This window comes from Galeopterus variegatus, unplaced genomic scaffold (assembly GCF_000696425.1).
Source record: "Galeopterus variegatus unplaced genomic scaffold, G_variegatus-3.0.2 Scaffold465, whole genome shotgun sequence".
NCBI classification, from domain to species: domain Eukaryota; kingdom Metazoa; phylum Chordata; class Mammalia; order Dermoptera; family Cynocephalidae; genus Galeopterus; species Galeopterus variegatus.
Genome location: NW_007726576.1, coordinates 254,531 through 274,065, shown reverse-complemented (window position 1 = coordinate 274,065; position 19,535 = coordinate 254,531). Strand labels below are relative to the sequence as shown.

At 36.5% G+C, this 19,535-nt stretch overlaps 1 protein-coding gene across 3 annotated transcripts in view; it reads left to right on the top strand.

Annotated features, from left to right (window-relative positions):
* The window catches only part of ZMYM2 (zinc finger, MYM-type 2), a 112,732-nt gene that overhangs the window by 31,692 nt on the left and 61,505 nt on the right, over window positions 1-19,535 (top strand). For all 3 annotated transcript variants that reach the window (XM_008569087.1, XM_008569086.1, XM_008569085.1), the window contains 3 exons: window positions 4,938-5,223; window positions 6,503-6,668; window positions 7,445-7,657. In XM_008569087.1, the coding sequence (XP_008567309.1) occupies window positions 4,938-5,223; window positions 6,503-6,668; window positions 7,445-7,657 (665 nt within the window). The remainder of the gene's footprint in view (window positions 1-4,937; window positions 5,224-6,502; window positions 6,669-7,444; window positions 7,658-19,535) is intronic.

Genomic DNA, 19,535 nt, shown 5'->3' with positions numbered 1-19,535 from the left:
ATGTTGTTGCAAATGGTTTTTCATTTTTCTTTACGGCAGAGTAGTATTCCATTATGTAGTATACCACAGTTTCCTTATCCACTCATCTGATGATGGACATTTGGGCTGGTTCCAGCTCTTGGCTATTGTAAATAGTGCTGCAATAAACACTGGAGTACAGGTGTCCCTTTGGCATGATGATTTCCATTCCTCTGGGTATATTCCCAGCAGTGGAATAGCCGGGTCATATGGTAGATCTATCTGTAATTGTTGGAGGAACCTCCATACCATTTTCCATAAAAGCTGCCCCATTTTGCAGCTCCACCAACAGTGTATGAGTTCCTTTTTCTCCACAACCTCTCCAGCACTTATCCTTCTCAGTCTTTTGGATATTAGCCATCCTTACTGGAGTGAAATGGTATCTTAAAGTGGTCTTGATTTGTATTTCCCGGATGCTGAGTGATGTTGAGCATTTTTTCATGTGTCTGTTGACCATTCGTGTATCTTCCTTTGAGAAATGCCTGTTCAGCTCCTTTGCCCATTTTTTAATTGGGTTATTTGCTTTTTGCTGTAAAGTTGTTTGAGTTCCTTGTATATTCTGGATATTAATCCTTTGTTTGATGTATATTTTACAAATATTTTCTCCCCCTCTGTTGGTTGTCTTTTCACTCTGTTGATTGTTTCTTTTGCTGTGCAGAAGCTTTTTAGTTTGATATAATCCTGTCAGTGAGCGGGAACCAGTCTGTATGTGGGATCCGAACCCTCGGCGGGAGCGCCGCCACGCTCCCAAGCGGTGCACTGTAGCAGTGCGCCACTGGGCCGGCCCTGATACGGGGATCTTAACCCTTGACTTGGTGTTGTCAGCACCACGCTCAGCCAGTGAGCGAACCGGCCATCCCTATGTGGGATCTGAACCCGGGGCCTTGGTGTTATCAGCACCGCACTCTCCCGAGTGAGCCACGGGCCGGCCCTTTAATTTTATTTTGTCGATATACAATGTGATTGATTATTGTGTCCCACTGTTGGTTGTCTTTTCACTCTGTTGATTGTTTCTTTTGCTGTGCAGAAGCTTTTTAGTTTGATATAATCCTGTTTGTTTATTTTATCTTTAGTTGCCTGTGCTTTTGGGGTCCTGTTTATGAAGTCTGTACCCACTCCTACTTCCTGGAGTGTTTTCCCTATGTTTTCTTTAAGGAGTTTTATTGTTTCAGGATGTATATTTAATTCTTTAATCCACTTTGAGTTGATTTTGGTATATGGTGAGAGGTACGGGTCTAGTTTCATTCTCCTACAGATGAATATCCAATTTTCCCAGCACCATTTGTTGAAGAAGCAGTCTCTTCCCCAGTTGTATGAACTTGCTCCCTTTGTCAAAGATCAGATGGCTGTAGGTGTATGGGTTGATTTCTGGGTTCTCTATTCTATTCCATTGATCCGTGTGTCTGTTTTTATGCCAGTACCATGCTGTTTTGGTTATTATAGTTTTGTAATATGGTTTAAAGTCAGGTAGTGTTATGCCTCCAGCTTTATTTTTTTTTTGCCCAGGATTGCTTTGGCTATGCATGGTCTTCTGTTATTCCATATAAATGTCTGGATAGTTTTTTCCATTTCTGAGAAAAATGTCATTGGAATTTTGATGGGGATTGCATTGAATCTGTAGATCACTTTTGGTCATATGGACATTTTCACAATGTTAATTCTTCCAATCCAAGAGCATGGGATATCTTTCCATATTCTTTTGTCTTCTTTAATTTCTCTATAGTGGTTTTAAGAGAAATATGTTCCATATTATTCAGTTTTGAAATTTCCTTCTAAGACCCCTATGTATATACATTTGTAGGTACGTAGGACTGTGTGTGTATTAGTCTCTTTTCATTGCTTATAACACAATACTTAAACTGGGTAATTTATAAAGAAAAATGACATTTATTGCTTACAGTTCTGAGGCTGAGAAGTCTAAAGTCCATCTGGTGGTGGCAACAGTGACCCAGGGGTCTCACATTGTAAGATGGTGAAAGCAGAGAGAGCAGAGGGAGCAAGAGAGACATACTGTCTTCTTTTAAAGTCCTCAGAACCACACCCCTGAACACCATTTTTAATCCATTTACTACTGCATGGTCCTACAATCTAATCACCTCTTCAAGGCTTCACCTTTCAATTACAATAATAGGATTTCCTACCCTCTTAACAGTCACAATGGGGGCTAAGTTTCTAACACATAGAACTTGGGGGACACAACTCAAGCTTCAGGGAGCTTTGTGGGGGAAATAATTCAATCCACTACAGTGTGTTATGTGAGTGTGGGTGTATGTACATTTTTAACTTAGAGAAATAAATTGTCATACTGCTTTTCAGAAAGCTGCTACTAATTTATACTGCCACCAGCTGTATGTGTGTCTTTCATTGTAACCTTCCAGCTTACATTAAAGTTTAAAAAATGATAATGCTCAAGTTAGTTTTAAAATACCTACTTTGTCTTTCTTGTAATTATATTTCAGAATAAGAGTATGAAGTAGATAACATTCAGTCTCACCACTAACAGTCAATTAATTAATTAATGGTACATATAATTCTAACCTGACATCATGGTACAGGTACAGTTTTACTACCTCTCCCCTGCTACCACTCTTTCAAATACCTAGCAATAGATCTTTAACTTTTGTACATATCAAGTGTATGTATGTGAAGTTCGCTGATTCTCTATTTTCCAGTTTTTCCTATTTAAATAACTCTCTTAAGAATCTTCTTGTGCATATATCTCGGGATACTTATTTCCTTAGGAATGTGCTGGGTCAGAGGAGTTATATCATCATAAGAATTGTGTTCCTATTTACTCAGACTCTTACACGATAGAATGTAAAAGTACTCGGAAAAATTGTGAACAAACAGACATCTCTTGCTCTTTCATTTATGAATTAGTTCTTGCATTTCATAAATTGTTTTTGTAATAGAGAATAATAGATCAAGAGTTATAAATTATAAAATCTTGGCTATTTATACTGATTCTTGGGCTAATTGTAACTTAGGCAAATTTAACTGTTATCCCTTGATGTCCCTTTTATGAAATTGATGGTTTAGACAAAAGGATTAGGTTCCTTCTATTCCTTAAAATTTTTTTTGATGTTGGGGGAGATGAAAATGTGAAAGTATGGGAAATGTAAGAGCTAAAATATAAAGGGAGCCATTAAATTATTTATACAGGGCCTAAAGCTAAATTGAAAAAAGAAAAGCACCATTTTTTCAAAATCAGGTTAATAGATTTCCTTAAGTTTAAATAGGCTCCTTTAAGTATGTAATGAAATAAGCCTACAAAATTGAAAATCTTGAGGAGCCAATATTTGTGTTGCACTATGCTATTCCTTCTAGCATACGTTCAAGTATAATTTTTGATTGAAGGCCCTTGTTTACTTCATAAGATGGAATTGCCAGTTCTTTTAGTGATTTGCTTTCTCCTTGTTGATTAGTATTTTTACCTATTTATTAAAACTGGTCAGTTACCCTGCTGATAGCAACATAATAGATTCCAGACTGAACTCTATTTTCTGTGTTTTAAGTTTTTTTTTAATTGAGGGGTATTAAGGAGTCAGGTAAAATTCAAACAGCAGTGTATATAACCCCTTGAAACTATTAGATTGATGGAATGGGTCAGACCCAGAAATTGCCCTCTTCGAGGTTTTGGTAATGTGGCCAGCCACAAAAACCCCCCCCCAAAATACCCAAGATTTTAGTAATAAAGAAGTTCTCTGAGCCCTGATTATATTTGTACTTCCCATGGAAGGAAAATAATTTTTTCCTATGGAAGGGCAGCTTTTATGTATGGCAGTTCAAAAATTCAGTAGAAATGAGAAAGTAAAAAAAATTATGAGACCAAAATAGTAGAAACTAGAAGTGGTGACCTGAAAAGTTTCAAAATGAAGATAGTTTATGTTATTGGTAGTGCTGTGAGAGACCTGTGGAACAGGAACTAGTGTGGCAAGCTGGAGACTTCCTGCTAAGAACTAGAGAGCTTAAAATGAAAGAGAAGAGACGAATAACTCTGCACATTAGTGTTAATAATTACACGTACCTCAGTTTTGTGCTCTGCCGAGCTCTACAGTGGTAGAATAGTTTGATTCTGAATTGGTTAGTATATGTTGGTTTAACGCCATCATTTCTTTGTAACACTCTAGTTTCTGTGAGATTTTGTGGTATAGTTAGAGGCCATAGAACTAAACATATATGGAAAAGCTATTCCTAAAAAGATGTTTGGAAGTAGTTATTTATAAACTTTATCAGACCTGTGTTACATTTGTCAGAGATTCTAGTTGGTCAGGTTCTTATTATACTTTTATGTTGATTTATATATTCCTTACTTACAGTAATATGTGAATGCTTCTACTTAACAACTAATGTCTGATGTTTTTTAGTGCTTCCTATGTGGTAGTCACTGTGCTTTAATACGTGTATTATCTCTTTTAATGTTTACCATTTGTATGAGGTTGGTACCATTTCCAGTACCACTACAGAGCAATGAGACATAGAGTTTGAGTAGCTTCTCAATGTTGTAAGTGATGGAGCTGGAATGTGAACCACCCGGTTTTTTTTACATTAATTTTTAAAAAATTGACAAAAATAGTTTGTATTTATCGTGTTTTGAGATATGTATACATTGTGGAATGACTAAATTGAGCTGATTAATGTATGCATTATCTTACATACTTAGCATTTTTTTGTAGTGAGAACACTTAAAGTTTACACTCTTTGCAATTTACACTTTTTGCAATATAATATATTGTTATTATGAACAGGATAGTCTTACTCCAGAACTTGTGCTGCACACCTCTGTACACATCTCTGCTATATTACTGTTTCATTAACATCTTAAGCTTGTATTAAGTAGGAAGTTAAAATTATCTCTGATATGAATTTCAATGCATAATTACCTGTTTCATTTCTCTCTTGTGCATTTTGTTTTTAAGATTCTTGGATTTCCCAGTCAGCATCATTTCCCCGTAATCAGAAACAACCAGGAGTGGATTCTTTATCACCAGTGGCCTCACTTCCTAAACAGATTTTCCAGCCTTCAGCCCAGCAGCAACCCACTAAACCAGTTAAAGTCACTTGTGCAAACTGCAAAAAACCTTTACAGAAGGGACAGACAGCTTACCAACGAAAAGGATCAGCTCACCTCTTTTGTTCTACCACCTGCCTTTCTTCCTTCTCTCACAAGCCTGCTCCAAAGAAACTCTGTGTTATGTGTAAAAAGTAAGGTTTACCTTTCAACATGTCCATATGGTTGAATATTGGTGGTATAAAATTTTAAGAAATTAGAGGTGAATTACTACTGTATTTTAAAAATTGATAAGCTACTTTGAATCTTGAAGCCAAACTCAAATTTGTCATGGCTTGGGAAGTTTCTGTCAAGTCCAGGTGGCTTATGGATGAAAGAAAGGCTTTCTATTTGGGTAGGCTTTGTGGTTGATTTAAATAGACTGTTGTAATTAACTTTGTCTGTAATCTCAATTGGACTCCTTGAATTTGTAAAAATACATGCTTATTTACATTATTAATTATAAGAATTTAGTACTTCTATCCAGATAAAAATTTTAAGCAGCTAATATACGACAATTCTAAATTAAAATAGGTCAAATTTTATCCTATCTTCAGATTGAGATTATTTAATATTGGCAAGTCTTTGGATTTTATTTGTGTTTGTTTCTGTTTGTTATGAACAGTAAGTCATTAGAAGTACTTATTTTTCAAGACTCAAGTACCTGTTTTTCGCCAGCCTTGGAAAGATGGGATCCTCTTTTCTGCCAGTTTTTTAGGTCTGGCCTCATTGGTTAAAAATAGTTGGATTATGGCATACTAAATACAAGGTCAAACCAGGTGGACTTTTGGTACCATCTGTTGGAGAATCCTCAAATCTGTGAAGCTATTTTTAGATCTTGACATTCTGGAAAGGGCTGAGTGCTCTGTACATGTTTAATAAATTCAAATATTTTCAAATATTAGTTTCAAATATTCAAATATCTGTTTTTAGATTGCTTTACAGTGGTAGATTTATACTGCAGTATAGGATCTTGAAATTCAGAAATAAAAGAAAACTTCAGAGGTCATCAATACTGTCATTTCCTAACATTTCTAATTGTGATTGGGGAGATGTATAGAATGGTGGGTGAAATTATTTAGGGGTGCAGTGTAGGGTGTATTTAAGTTCAGTCATCCTCTCTAGAATGTATGTCACATTCCTGTGACCCATATATCTTATGCCTTCTACTTACCCAGGGGAGGGGAATTGAACAGGTATTAAATTTATACCTCAATAAATCAGTCCTTGACATTATTATACTATTAAGTATAAAATATTTTTGCTTCTCAGTCTTCATTACCGAGTTTCTAAATGGTAATAATGATTTAATGGATCCAAAAATGGTGTTTGATTTCCAGTATTCAACCTATGGAAATGAAAAACATCAGTTATTAAACTCTTGTATTTGATTTCTTTTAAAATGGAATTTAAGTTGTACCTTTTATTTTTCAGAGATATAACTACAATGAAAGGAACCATTGTTGCTCAAGTGGATTCAAGTGAGTCCTTCCAGGAATTCTGCAGTACGTCTTGTTTGTCTCTCTATGAAGACAAACAGAATCCTACTAAAGGAGCTCTAAATAAATCGAGATGTACAATCTGTGGTAAACTAACAGAGGTTTGTGTTTCTTTATCACTTAGTTGTAAGAGGAATATTTTAAACTTTATTTAACAGTTATTACATACTTTTTTACTAGTGTATATATTTCCTTAAAAGTGAAGATAAATAAAAACTATCTTATATATCTCTGTGGGAGAATTATTTAGGAAAAATTATAATGTTAATTGCTTATTTTTTTCCTGTGGTTGGGAGCACTAACAGAGCCATACTATTGTGGTTGATTTTTTTGTCTAGTAATTTGTTTATGTATTTAAACAAAGAAGCTGACTGCACAAGAGACAGCAGATAATCTTGCTGAGAAGTAGGAAAGTAGAGAGAATATTTTTTGATAACTTCACATTGTTAATATGATATTAAATAAAAAGAAACCTGTGTATATGTAACCTCATCTGAGTTATTTATAATATTGCTTCTCTCTTTCCTCCCTTTTCTAGAGCAATGTACTTTATTTATAGTTCCTTTAAGGTTTGTCTCTTTATGAAGTCTAACATTAACACTATCCAAACTTGGTTGTTTCCTATCATTTTTAGATACCTGTGGAGAAGTTTGTAGTGATGTCACTGGTGGCATTTTTTTTTTCTTTTTTCAGTGTCATACACATGTTCCTGTGTGTTTAAAAAACAGTTCAAAAAATTAATGAAATATACTTTGCTTTTCCTTTTCCCCAAACAAGCCTCACTGGGGCCTCTCTGTTTCTGTTGGAACACCTTGTGTTTTTTAACTACTCATCAGACTAATCTGTTTTTAAAATTTGTTTATTGTTTTCCTTTTAGATTCGCCATGAAGTTAGCTTTAAAAATATGACTCATAAGCTGTGCAGTGACCACTGCTTTAATAGATATAGAATGGCCAATGGTCTAATAATGAATTGCTGTGAACAGTGCGGAGAGTACTTGCCCAGTAAAGGTGCTGGAAATAATGTTCTGGTGATTGATGGTCAGCAGAAAAGATTTTGCTGTCAAAGTTGTGTCAGTGAATACAAACAGGTAATTCATGTTCTAATCAAAATTTGCCATTCTTTTGAATGTGTTCGAAAGTGCTGTAAGAGTTTTATTTACCAGATTTATCTTGGAATTTCATGGAATTCTATTATTATCTTCATATCATGGAGATGACCAACCTTAAATTAGTACTGAAATATATCTAGATTATTGTCAGTTTTTTTTTATTTTCCTTTTTTTGTCTTTTTTCGTGTCCGGCAACGGATCGCAACCCTCAGTGTCGCGCCCGTACCGGACCGGGACCGGCAACGGGATCGCAACCCTTGGTGTTGCTCCCATGCCTCGCTCAGCCAGTGAGCAGGAACCGGTCTGTATGTGGGATTCGAACCCTCGGCGGGAGCGCCTGCCGCGCTTCCCAAGTGGCGCACTGTAGCAGTGCGCCACTGGGCCGGCCCTGTTTTTTTTTTTTTTTTAAAGATGACCGGTAAGGGGATCTCAACCCTTGGCTTGGTGTTGTCAGCACCACGCTCAGCCAGTGAGCGAACCGGCCATCCCAATATAGGATCCGAACCCGTGGCCTTGGTGTTATCAGCACCACACTCTACCGAGTGAGCCACGGGCTGGCCTTATATCTAGATTATTGGAAATAAACTTACGATTTTACTTACAATGGTAAATGCTACCAGAATGATTCCTCTTTGGAATTTTCTTCTTTTTGGGAGTTGGAGAGAGGTTGCAAATATGATTTTTTAAACTGTTAAAGCTTACCTTGAGAATGATTATCTTGTTTATGTTTAAATTTTAAGGTTAATTTCAATTTTAAGATCTTCTTGATTTTAGTTTATTTTTGAATTTATACATATGATTCAAAGTAAAGTGTACATAAACAGACTCGGAAGTGTAGTGCCCATTTTTATTTTCTCATGGTTCTCAAATCTTATTTTTTATACTTCCTGTTCTTTTTGAAAAATTAAGGAAATACATAATTCATTGTTAATTTCCCTTTATTCTTATACAAAAGGCAGTATATACTGTATGTATTGTTCTCCGTCTTCCATATTTTACTTCATAGTATATCTTGGAAATCATTCTCTTTCAGTATATACATAAACCTTCCTCATTCTTTTTTTTATACCTACATGGTTAAATTTTCAGGACTTTTGTGAGCTGGTTGTTAAAAACACACTATCAAAAATGACATTATAGAAACTTATAGATAAATTAGTTATATTTCTATTAGACTGCTAGGGTTGTCATAACAAAATACTACAGACTGGTGGCTTAAAATTTACTTTATATTCTCACAGTTTTGGAGGCTAGAAGTCTAAGATCAAGGTGCCAATCAAGGTTGGTTTCTGCTGAGGCCTCTTCCTGACTTCAAGATATGAATTTGGCCGGGGGTGGGGTGGGGAAAAGGATGCAATTTAGCCCACAACAGTATTAAAAACAAAGACAATACTTACTCAAAATTCATTGCTTTTTAATTATTTTACAACATTTTAATATCTGTGCTTTTAAGGTTATTTACATTCATTGTGTTTGTGTGGTGGAAATAACTGTATGTAATGGTGTGCTTCTGTGTATCTCTTCCCAATTCCATGTTCAGTTTCATGCTGGTAGCCTGCAATTAGCCATAGTGGTAGTATTTCTGGTAAAGGCTACAAATCATGGTGTTCCCCATCACCCCCCAATAGCTGGTGGTGGACCATATGAGACAACACTGGGCTGTACAGTAGTTTTATTTAATCAGTTCTCTGTTGATGGCATTTGGGTTATTTCCAGTCTTTTTGTTGTTACAAATAATAGATGATGAATAATCTGTATATATATGCTTTACTCTCTATGTGGAGGTATGGTTTCAGGGTAGATTTTTAGAAGTAAGATTGCTTGGTTAAAGTCAGTGTATGTGTTTTAGATATTGTTAAATTTCCCTCTGTTGGATTGTACCAGTTTTGCACTCCTTTTAGTAATATATGGAAGTGCCTACTTTTCCCATAGCCTCACCAACATAGAACATTAACACCCCATTGATTGGTGAAAATGGTATCTCAGTGTAATTTTAATTTGTATTGCTTTTATTAGGAATGATCATGGACAGTTTTTCATGTTTCAGAGTATCTTTTCTGTGAATTTTTTGTTTATATCTTTCAACCATTTTTCTGTTTTGGTCATCTCAGTTTTTTTCCCTTTAAGTTGAACATTTATTTAAAGTACAAAGTGAGTCTGTAATTTGTTCACAAAACCAGGCACTGTGCTAGTTGCTGGTAATAAAGCAGACATAGTTCTTGCCTTCTTAGGGTTTACACTGGGGTGGCATACTTTAAATTCTTATCAGGAAGAGTATATGGTGGTGGAAAGGATTAGACTATTTATAATCCTCAATACTAATCATACTGTTTGATGTTGATGATGATGACATATTTGTTATCTTCTGATATCTTGAAGGTTTGTTAAAAGTGCTGGCTTTAGAGTTACTTGGCATGGGTTAAAATCATGGCCCTACCTGTTACCAACTGGGTGCTCTGGGCACATTGCTTGGGCTCCCTGTGCCTTGCTTCTTTTCATCATCTGTAAAGTTGGAAAAATATTAATCCCTGTCTCATAGTATTATAAATATCAAATCTGTGCCTTTCCTCTTGATTTTTAAGAGCCTAGTTCAAGAAACTGAACATTACCAGTTTCCCATCTTGTGCCCTCTGGTGATTACTATCCCCTTCCACCTCCTCAAAGGTAACCACAATCTTTGACTTCTGACATCATAGTTTGACTTGTTTATGAACTTTATGTAAATAAAACTAATATGTAAGGAGATCTATCCTTGTTGTTAAATATAACTGTGATTGGTGGCTTTGGTTTTTAGAAATTTTTTGTCAAATTTAACAGTTTTATTGCTTCTGGATTTTGCTTCATATGCTTTTCCCTTTTATGTTGTAAAGGAATACTTTCCCTGTTTTCTTTTAATATTTGTAAGTCTTTATTTTGTATTTAAACATTTGGGCCGGCCTCATGGCGCACTCGGTAGAGTGTGGCGCTTGGAAGTGTGGCGGCGCTCCCGCCGAGGGTTCGGATCCCATATAGAGACCGGTCCGCTCACTGGTTGAGCGTGCTGCGGGTGCTACACTGAGGGTTGCGATCCTGTTACCGGTCACGAAAAAAGACAAAAAGGGAAAAAAAAATAATAATAAAAATAAAAAAATAAACATTTAATCCATTTACAGTTTATTCTGATATATAATTGAGTATTGGATCAAATTTTGTCTGCTTCCAAATTTTTGTCCTCATTTGAAAATCATTAATTAAAAATTATTAACCCTTTGCCCAGGTACTTGATTGTATAGTAAATTTTTTTGTAACTTTGATAAAATATTGATTTTTCTAATCAGAAAATATCGTGTAGGAATATTTTCTTTCTAAACTGTAAACCTAAGTGGTTATTATTAGATGCAACTACTGTCCAGCACACAGTAAAAGTAACATACCTATTCTAAAATAAAAATCAAGGTGATTCATTAACTACCCGGCAATTCCTTACTTACCCAGGAAATGTTGCCTTGCTACACTTAGGTCCTCAATTATTTGGAGAAAGTGAAAATTCCTTGGAACAAATTATTCCCATGACTAAAAAAACATGCCATTTAAACATGAATACAACTTATTGATTTAAACAGAAGAAAAACTCAATAGATTCATTGATTTAAATTTTCCCGGGGCCGGCCCCGTTGCGCACTGCTACAGTGCGCCGCTTGGGAAGCGCGGCGGCGCTCCCGCCAAGGGTTCGGATCCCACATACAGACTGGCCGCTCACTGGCTGAGCGAGGTGCGGGAGCAACACCGAGGGTTGCGATCCGTTGCCGGTCACGAGAAAAGACAAAAAGGGGAAAAAAAAAATGTTGATTTTTCTCAAAAAAGATGAACTTCAAAAATTGATCCAAAAACACAAAGAAACTCAGAATAAACCAATAGCCAAGACAGAAATTAAATTAGTAATCCTAAATTTGTCCCAGAATTCTCTCTCACCACTTCCAGAAAGACCCAGGCCAGATGATTTTACAGGGAGTATCTTACCAAACTAGCAAGGAACATTTATCCTATCTTAAACCAATTAAGAGAAAAAAAGAGAGGAGAAGATACCCAGCTAATACTATGAGGTTAATATAACCTAGGTACCAAGACAGGACAAGGATGGTGCAAGAAGAGAAAATCGTAGGCAAACTACACATATGATTTAGATGCGAAAGTCCTCTTTAAAATACTAGCAAATTAAATTCAGCATTATATATATCCAAGAGGCCAAAGTGGAAGCTTTAATGCATTTTTCAACCTGGCCTCAGATGTCACACATTGCTGTCTTCTCTTGGTGACTCACACCAGTCCTGACTAAGTTGCCTACACTAGGAGGAGATGAGGACCACTGGGGGTCACCTGAGAGGTTGGCACCAACAACCACATTCCCTATTTTTAATTATTTTATTTATTTATTTTTATTGTACATGTTTATGGGGTACAATTTGTTGTTTCAGTACATGCATATATTGTATAATGATCTAATCAGAATAGTGAGCGTACCTGTCACCTAAACATATATCATTCTTTTGTGGTTATAACATTCAAGATTCTCTTTTCTCGCTATCTTGAAATATACAATATTATTAGCTATTGTCATTCTAGGGCACCAGAACTTATTCTTCATATCTAACTGTAACTTTGTACCAGTATACCAACCTTCCCCTGCACCTTCCCCCCACCTTTGGTAATTGCTATTCTACTCTCTATCTCTCTATTTCTCTCTTTTTTCCCCTCTCTTTTTAATTTATTTTTCTTAATTGACCCATGATAATTGTATATATTTATGGCATACCTTATGATAGTTGGGTATATGCATGCTGTGTGCAATGATTATGTCAGGGTGCTTAGTATATCTATCACCTCAAACGTTAGTCACTTTTTTGTATTAAGAACATTCAGTATCATCTTGATTAGCTATTCAAAGATAGACAGTATTTTGTCTTTAACTGTAGTTTCCCTGTATTACTATATAAAACTAGATCTCATTCTTCCTGTCTCTAATATTTTGTATCCACTGACCATCCTCTCCCCTTCCACTTCCTCCCACCAGTCTCTAGTAACCACTATTCTACTCTCTACTTCTATGAGGTCAACTTTTTCAGCTTCCACATGAGTGAGAACATGTGGTATTTCTGTCTGTGCCTGGCTTATTTCACTTAACGTAATTTTCTCCATGCTTGTCCATGTTGCTGCAAATTACAGGATTTCCTTTTTTGTGGCTGAGTAGTATTCCATTGTGTATATATACCACATTTTCTTTATCCATTCTTCTGTGGAAGGACATTTAGGTTGGTTCCAACTCTTGGCTATTGTGAATAGAGCTGTGATAAACATGAGAGTGCTGGTGTCCCTTTGAATGATGATTTCCATTTTTTTGGATATATACCCGGTAGTGGGATTGTTGGATTGTATGGTGGTTCTGTCTGCCATTGTTTGAGAAATTTCCATGATCATATAGTAAATTATATATTAAATTACTGTGTATCTCTTTCTGGGCCTTCCAGTTTTTTTCATTGTTCTCTCACTATATACCCATCCCCCCCACATTTGTATTGTTACTGAAATCCCATTTCAGTGTCTGAAAAGGAGTCGTATCTGGAGGAGATTGTACGATTTTTTTTTTCTTCTGTGGATCTGTTAATGTGTGAATTATATTAATGGATTTTCCAATCCATTGAACCATCCTTGTATTACATACCAGAATAAATATACCATACCAGATCATCATTTTTAAAAAGATGTATATTCTGATTGCTAATACTTTATTTAGTACTTTTCCATTGATACTCATAAGTGAGATTAGTTTACAGTTTACTTCTTTGGTATATTCTGTAAGACAGTGTTATATTTGCTTTGTAAAAATGCTTAGAGGAAAATTCATATATTTATATACTTAAGACAGTAAAAATGAAAATGAACAAATTAAATATTCAACTCAAAAAGCTAGAAGAAAACAAAATAGAAAGGAGATTTAAACATTTTTAAATATACAATTAAGTGGCATTAATTACATTCACTATGTTGTACAGCCATCACCTCTATTTCCAAAACTTTTTCATCACCCCAGACAGAAACTTTGTAACATTAAGCAATAACTTACGGTTTCCTCCTACTCCTCAGTTCTTGTTAACCTCTAATCTACTTTCTGTCTCTATGAACTCTAGATAGCTTATATAAATGGAAATGTACGGTATTTGTCCTGTGTGTCTGGCTTATTTTACTTTTCAGATTCATCCATGGTGTAGCATTTATCAGAACTAAATTACTTTTTATGACTGAATAACATTCATTGTATGTATATACCACGTTTTGTTTATCAGTTTGTTGACCATAAGATGGATAATGCATGGTTTCCACCTTTTGGCTATCGTGAATAATGCTGCAATGAATGTTGGTGTATAAGTATCAGTTTGATATAAGTATCATCCTGGTTTTCCATTTCTTGGGGTATATACCTACGAGTGGAATTGTTGGTTTATATGTAATTCTATGTCTAGCTTTTTGAGAAACTCAAATTATTTTTCACAACAACTATACCATTCTATGTTCCCACCAGCAATGCGCAAGGCTTCCCTTTTTTCTATATCCTTGCCCAACACTTATTTTCTGTTTTTAAAATTTTTATTTGTGTTTTATTGTAGCCATCCTAGTAGGTGCAAACTGGTATCTCATGGTTTTGATTTGTATTTACCTAATGTCTAATGACGTTGAGCAACTTTTCATGTGTTTATTGGCCATTTTTATATATTTTTTTTATTTTGAAGGGAAATATTTTTAATTTGTATCACAAAAGACTTATTTCCCTAACATAAAAAGAGCCCCTAGATATCAATGACAAAAAAGATTAACAACCCAATAGAAAAAGGGGCCAATTATATGGAAAGGCAGTTTACCGAAAAGGAAACACAATGGCTCTTAAACATATACATTTTTTTAAAGTGCTAAAGAGAATTATTTTTACCCTTCTTTGTTTCCTGTGCCATTTTGGTTATACATTCAATTTCAACTCTTTTTCTGGTTACTCTTAAAACCTTAACATCTATACTTGCTTAATCAATTCTACAGTTATTATCTCTAGCCTCTACCTAAACGTTACAGGAAACATTTTTTGCTTAGATAATATATTCGAATGGCATAAAATTCAAAAGGTACAAAGTGTATATAGTGAAATATGTATAGTCTACCCTTATTCACACCTGCCCAGTTCCCATTTATTAAGGGAACCATCTTTGCCAGTTTCAAGTATATTCTTCCACAGACCTTGTACATAAAACAATTGTGTGATTCTTTTGTCTTGATTTATTTTAACCAAATGGTACGGCACTGTACACACTGTTCTGCACTCTACTTTTTTACTTAGCAGTTGTGAAATCGTGCTTAATGTTTGTAATTATTGACTCTTTTCCTGTAGATGGAATGTATGAAAAAATCCATGTTCATTGTTATAACCCACTGAGACTTTGTAGTTGTTAATGCAGAAAAATATGACTCATGGAGAAATACATTTATCCTGTCTCATACTTGAAAATACATCTCATTCTTTTCAATGGCTAAATACATATATATATATATATATATATATATATATATATATTTTAACTTTTATTGAATCAAAATTGATTATACATATTTTTGGGGTTCAACATTGAGATATGTTGATCAAATCAATATTACTAGCATACATATTGTTACAAATCGTAATTATTCTTTATGCCCCTTGTCCAATCTCTCTCCATCCCCCTCCCCACTCTAATTACCCTAGATTTCTTCTCTCCTTCTGAAAGAATAATGGTTACTCTATTGATTTGTTGCCTAGATGATCTGTACAATGTTGAGAGGTGTAATCAGGTCCCCCAGTATTATCATAGAGCAGATATTTCTTCTGTCACTCTGAAATGGGCTTTGTGGAGAGAGACATCCTCTTTTCTTTATCTCTGCTGGTGACTCTCCCTGTGTCAATGCATTCCAGTGGCTGGCGGACCATGTGCCTGGTGGTTGTGGTGTTTAGTTGCTTTTACAGCAGCCATGGTTATTGTGGTGGCCATGGTGGGCCACCCACATGGAGGTGATGTTTTTGGAATGCTCCTTGTTGCTGGCTGTGTGCCTGGTTGTGGGGAGTGTCTGGTTCCCTGATCCGGGTCCCCAGGCAGGCCCCGAGGTGCTGGTGTGGTGTACCTGGTTGTGGGAAGGGGGTCTGGTCCCCAGCTTCATGGCCCAGGTCCCCGGGCAGGCCCTGAGGCACTGGCACGGTGTGTCTGGTTGTGGGATGGGAGGTCTGGTCTCCTTATCCATGCCTTGGATCCCAAGGCAGGCCTCGGGGCGCTGGTGTTGTGTGCCTGTTTGTGAGTGGGGTGTCCAGTTCCTGGCTCCAAGCCTTGGGTTCCTGGGCGGGCCCCAAGGTGCTGGCAGCATGAGTGGTTGTGGGCAGTGGTCCTGTCCGTGGCTCCATGCATGATGTCCCCTGTGGGCCCCAAGGCACTGGTAATGTGCCTGGGCTGGAACTAATTTTTTGTCCTTTGCTTAATTCTAACACCGGGGAACTTTCTACGGGAACCAGTACTTGAGCTGTGTGGTAGAGCTAAATTGCTGCTTTGCTGTTGTTTCCCTAGGGAAGACTTTTTGTGCAGCTCAGGGTTTAATGGTTGACCTTATAGGTACTTCCAGCTCTCCAAATACTCGGTTCACCTGGGTTGTGTAGAAACTCTGATCTTTGCCTGAGTTTTTTAATCAAACTGCACCCCATGCAATTCTGCATTCCTGACCAGTCTCCTCTGAGTGTTCCTGCGCAGATTGGGGGGGTGTGTGTGGATCGGCTGTCCTTGCTGTGTCCCAGTGTTCTCCCGGAGGGCCGTCTCCCCCACCACCTGTGCTCCAAACACTTCCCATGGGACGGGCCCTGCACCGGTCCGTTGCATTGACTTACATCAGCCTCTGAATGGCTCCTCTTTTTCAGCTGTTCTGGCTCCTCGCTCCTGCGTAGGTCCATGGGAACCCTATTAATGGTCTTGCCGTCCTGGGGGCCACCAAGGTCCTCTTCTCCCCTGCCGCCTCCAAGTAACTCCATCTGAAGGGCACAGCTGCAGCTTCTGCCAGCTCCTGCTCCATGTGTTCAGCAGCTCCAGCCTTAAAGCCGCTGCAGCCTGAAATGCTCAGAGCAGTTTTTTTTTCCTCTCATCTTGGTATCTCCCACCTTCATGAACTCTGTAGGTCTCTCTTTCTTTTCCCCTGAGCTCCAGTGGCCCCAGCATGGCTAATGTTACATTTTTGTAGTTGTAAATTGGTTGATTTCTGGGAGAGAGTGACGCTGCGGACCGTCTATTCCACTGTCCTGACCGGAACTCTATATCTTCTTTGAAGAAGTATCCAAGTTCTTTGCCCATTTTTGAATTGGGTTGTTTGTAGTTATGTTCTTGAGTTGTAAGAGTTCTTTATCTATTCTGGATATTAATCCCTTATCAGACAAATGTTTTGCAAATATTGTCTCCCATTCTGTATGTTATCTTTTTATGTTCTTGATAATGTCCTTTGATGCACAAATGTTTTTAATTTTGATTAAAGTCCAATTTATCTTTTTTTTTAAAGATGACCGGTAAGGGGATCTTAACTCTTGACTTGGTGTTGTCAGCACCATGCTCAGCCAGTGAGCGAACCGGTCATCCCTATATGGGATCTGAACCCGGGGCCTTGGTGTTATCAGCACCGCACTCTCCCGAGTGAGCCACAGGCCGGCCCCCAATTTATCTTTTGTTGGTCATGTTTTTTGTGTCATCTAAGAATTTATTTCCAAATCCAAGGTCATGATGGTTTACCTCTACATTTTCTTTTAAGGATTTTATGGTTTTAGATCTTATATTTAGGTCTTTGATCCATTTTGAATTAATTTCTATGATGTGAGGCAGGTGTCCAACTTCATTCTTTTGTCTGTGGAAATCCAGTTGTCCCAGCATCATTGTTGAACAGGTTTGTGTTTTCCTATAGAATGGGCTTGGCACATCTGTCGAATATTAATTGGCCATAGTTATGTGGGTTTATCTTTGGACTCTCAATTCTTTGTCCCATTGGTCTAAATGTCTGTTCTTATGTGTGTACCTTATATTTTGATTACTGTATCTTTATAGTAAGTTTTGACATCAGGACATGAGTCCTCCAACTTTGTTCTTCATTTTCCAGGTTATTTGGAGTATTCTGGACCAATTCCAATTTCATGTGAATTTGAGGATTGGTTATTTCATTTCTGCAGAAAAGACTGTTGGAATTTTGATAGGGGTTGCATTGAATCAGTAGATTGCTTTGGGTAGTATTTACATCTTAGCAATATTAAGTCTTTCTATCTATGAATGTGGGATGTTTTCCCATTTATTTAGGTCTTTAATTTCTTTCAGCAGTCTTTTATGGTTTTTTGTGCACAAGTCTTTTACCTCTTTGGTTATATTTATTCCTAGATATTTATTCTTTAAGATGATATTGTTAATGGACTTGCTCTATTAATTTCCTTTTCAGATTTATACATCACTTGTGTGTGGAAACCCCACTAATTTTTGTGCATTGAATTTGTACTCTGCAACTTTGCTGAATTTGTTTTTTAGCTCTAATAGCTTTATTGTGGATTCCTTGGAATTTTCTCTATATAGAGTTAATGTCATCTGTGAATAGAAATCGTTTTACTTCTTTTCTTTCCAATTTCAGTGCCATTTATTTCTTGACTAATTGCTCTGGCTACAACTTTCAGTACTGTGTTGAATGTGGTGAAACTGCATGCTTGTCTTGTTCTTGATCTTAGAGGAAAATCTTTCTTTTACCATTGAGTATGATCTTAGCTATAGGTTATTCATATGGCTTTTATTATGTTGACGTAGTTTCCTTTTGTTCCTATTTTATTGGGTGTTTTTATCCTAAAAGGGTAATTTGTTAAGTGTCTTTTCTTCATCATTTGAGATGATTGTGTGGTTTTTACCTTCATTCTATTAATGTGGTGTAGTACATTGAGTTCCTTGTGTTGTACCATCCTTTCATTATTAGGATAAACCCCACTTGATTATAGTGTATAATCCTTTTCATGTGCTGTTGAATTCAGTTTAGTAATATTTTGTTGAGGATTTTTACATTTATATTCATAAGGGATGGGGTTTCTAATTTTCTATTGATAATCTTCATCTTTTGAATGAGGGTAATGCTGGCTTCACAGAGTGGGTGGGACATGTTGCCTTTTCATTTTAGGGAGATTTGAGAAAAATTGGTGTTAATTCTCTAAATATTTGGTAGAATTCACCAGTGAAGCCATCTGGCCCTGGGCTTTTCTTTTTGGGAATTTTTTTTTTTTTTTTTTTTTTTTAAAGAGGACTGGTAAGGGGATCTTAACCCTTGACTTGGTGTTGTCAGCACCACGCTCTCCCAAGTGAGCTAACTGGCCATCCCTGTATAGGGATCCAAACCTGTGGCCTTAGTGTTGTCAGCACCACATTCTCCCATGTGAGCCACAGGCCTGCCCTTCTTTTTGGGAATTTTTTGATGGCCAATTCAGTCTTACTTGTTATAAGTCTGTTGACATTTTCTACTTTTCCTTGTGTCAGTTTAGGTAGTTTGTGTGTTTTTAGGACTTTGTTCATTTCATCTAGGTTATCTAATTTGTTGAGATACAATTAATTGTTCATAGCATTTTCTTGTAATCCTTTTTATTTCAGGAATGTCAGTAGTAATGTCCCCATTTCTTGATTTGGTTCTTTGTGTCAGTTGTTAGCTTAGCTAAAAGTTAGTTGATTTTCTTTATTTTATTTTATTTTTTTTCAGGTGAAAACACAGCCTTCTTTAATTCTTTTTTTTTTTTTTTTTTTTTTTTTTTTTTTTTTTTGGGTTTTTT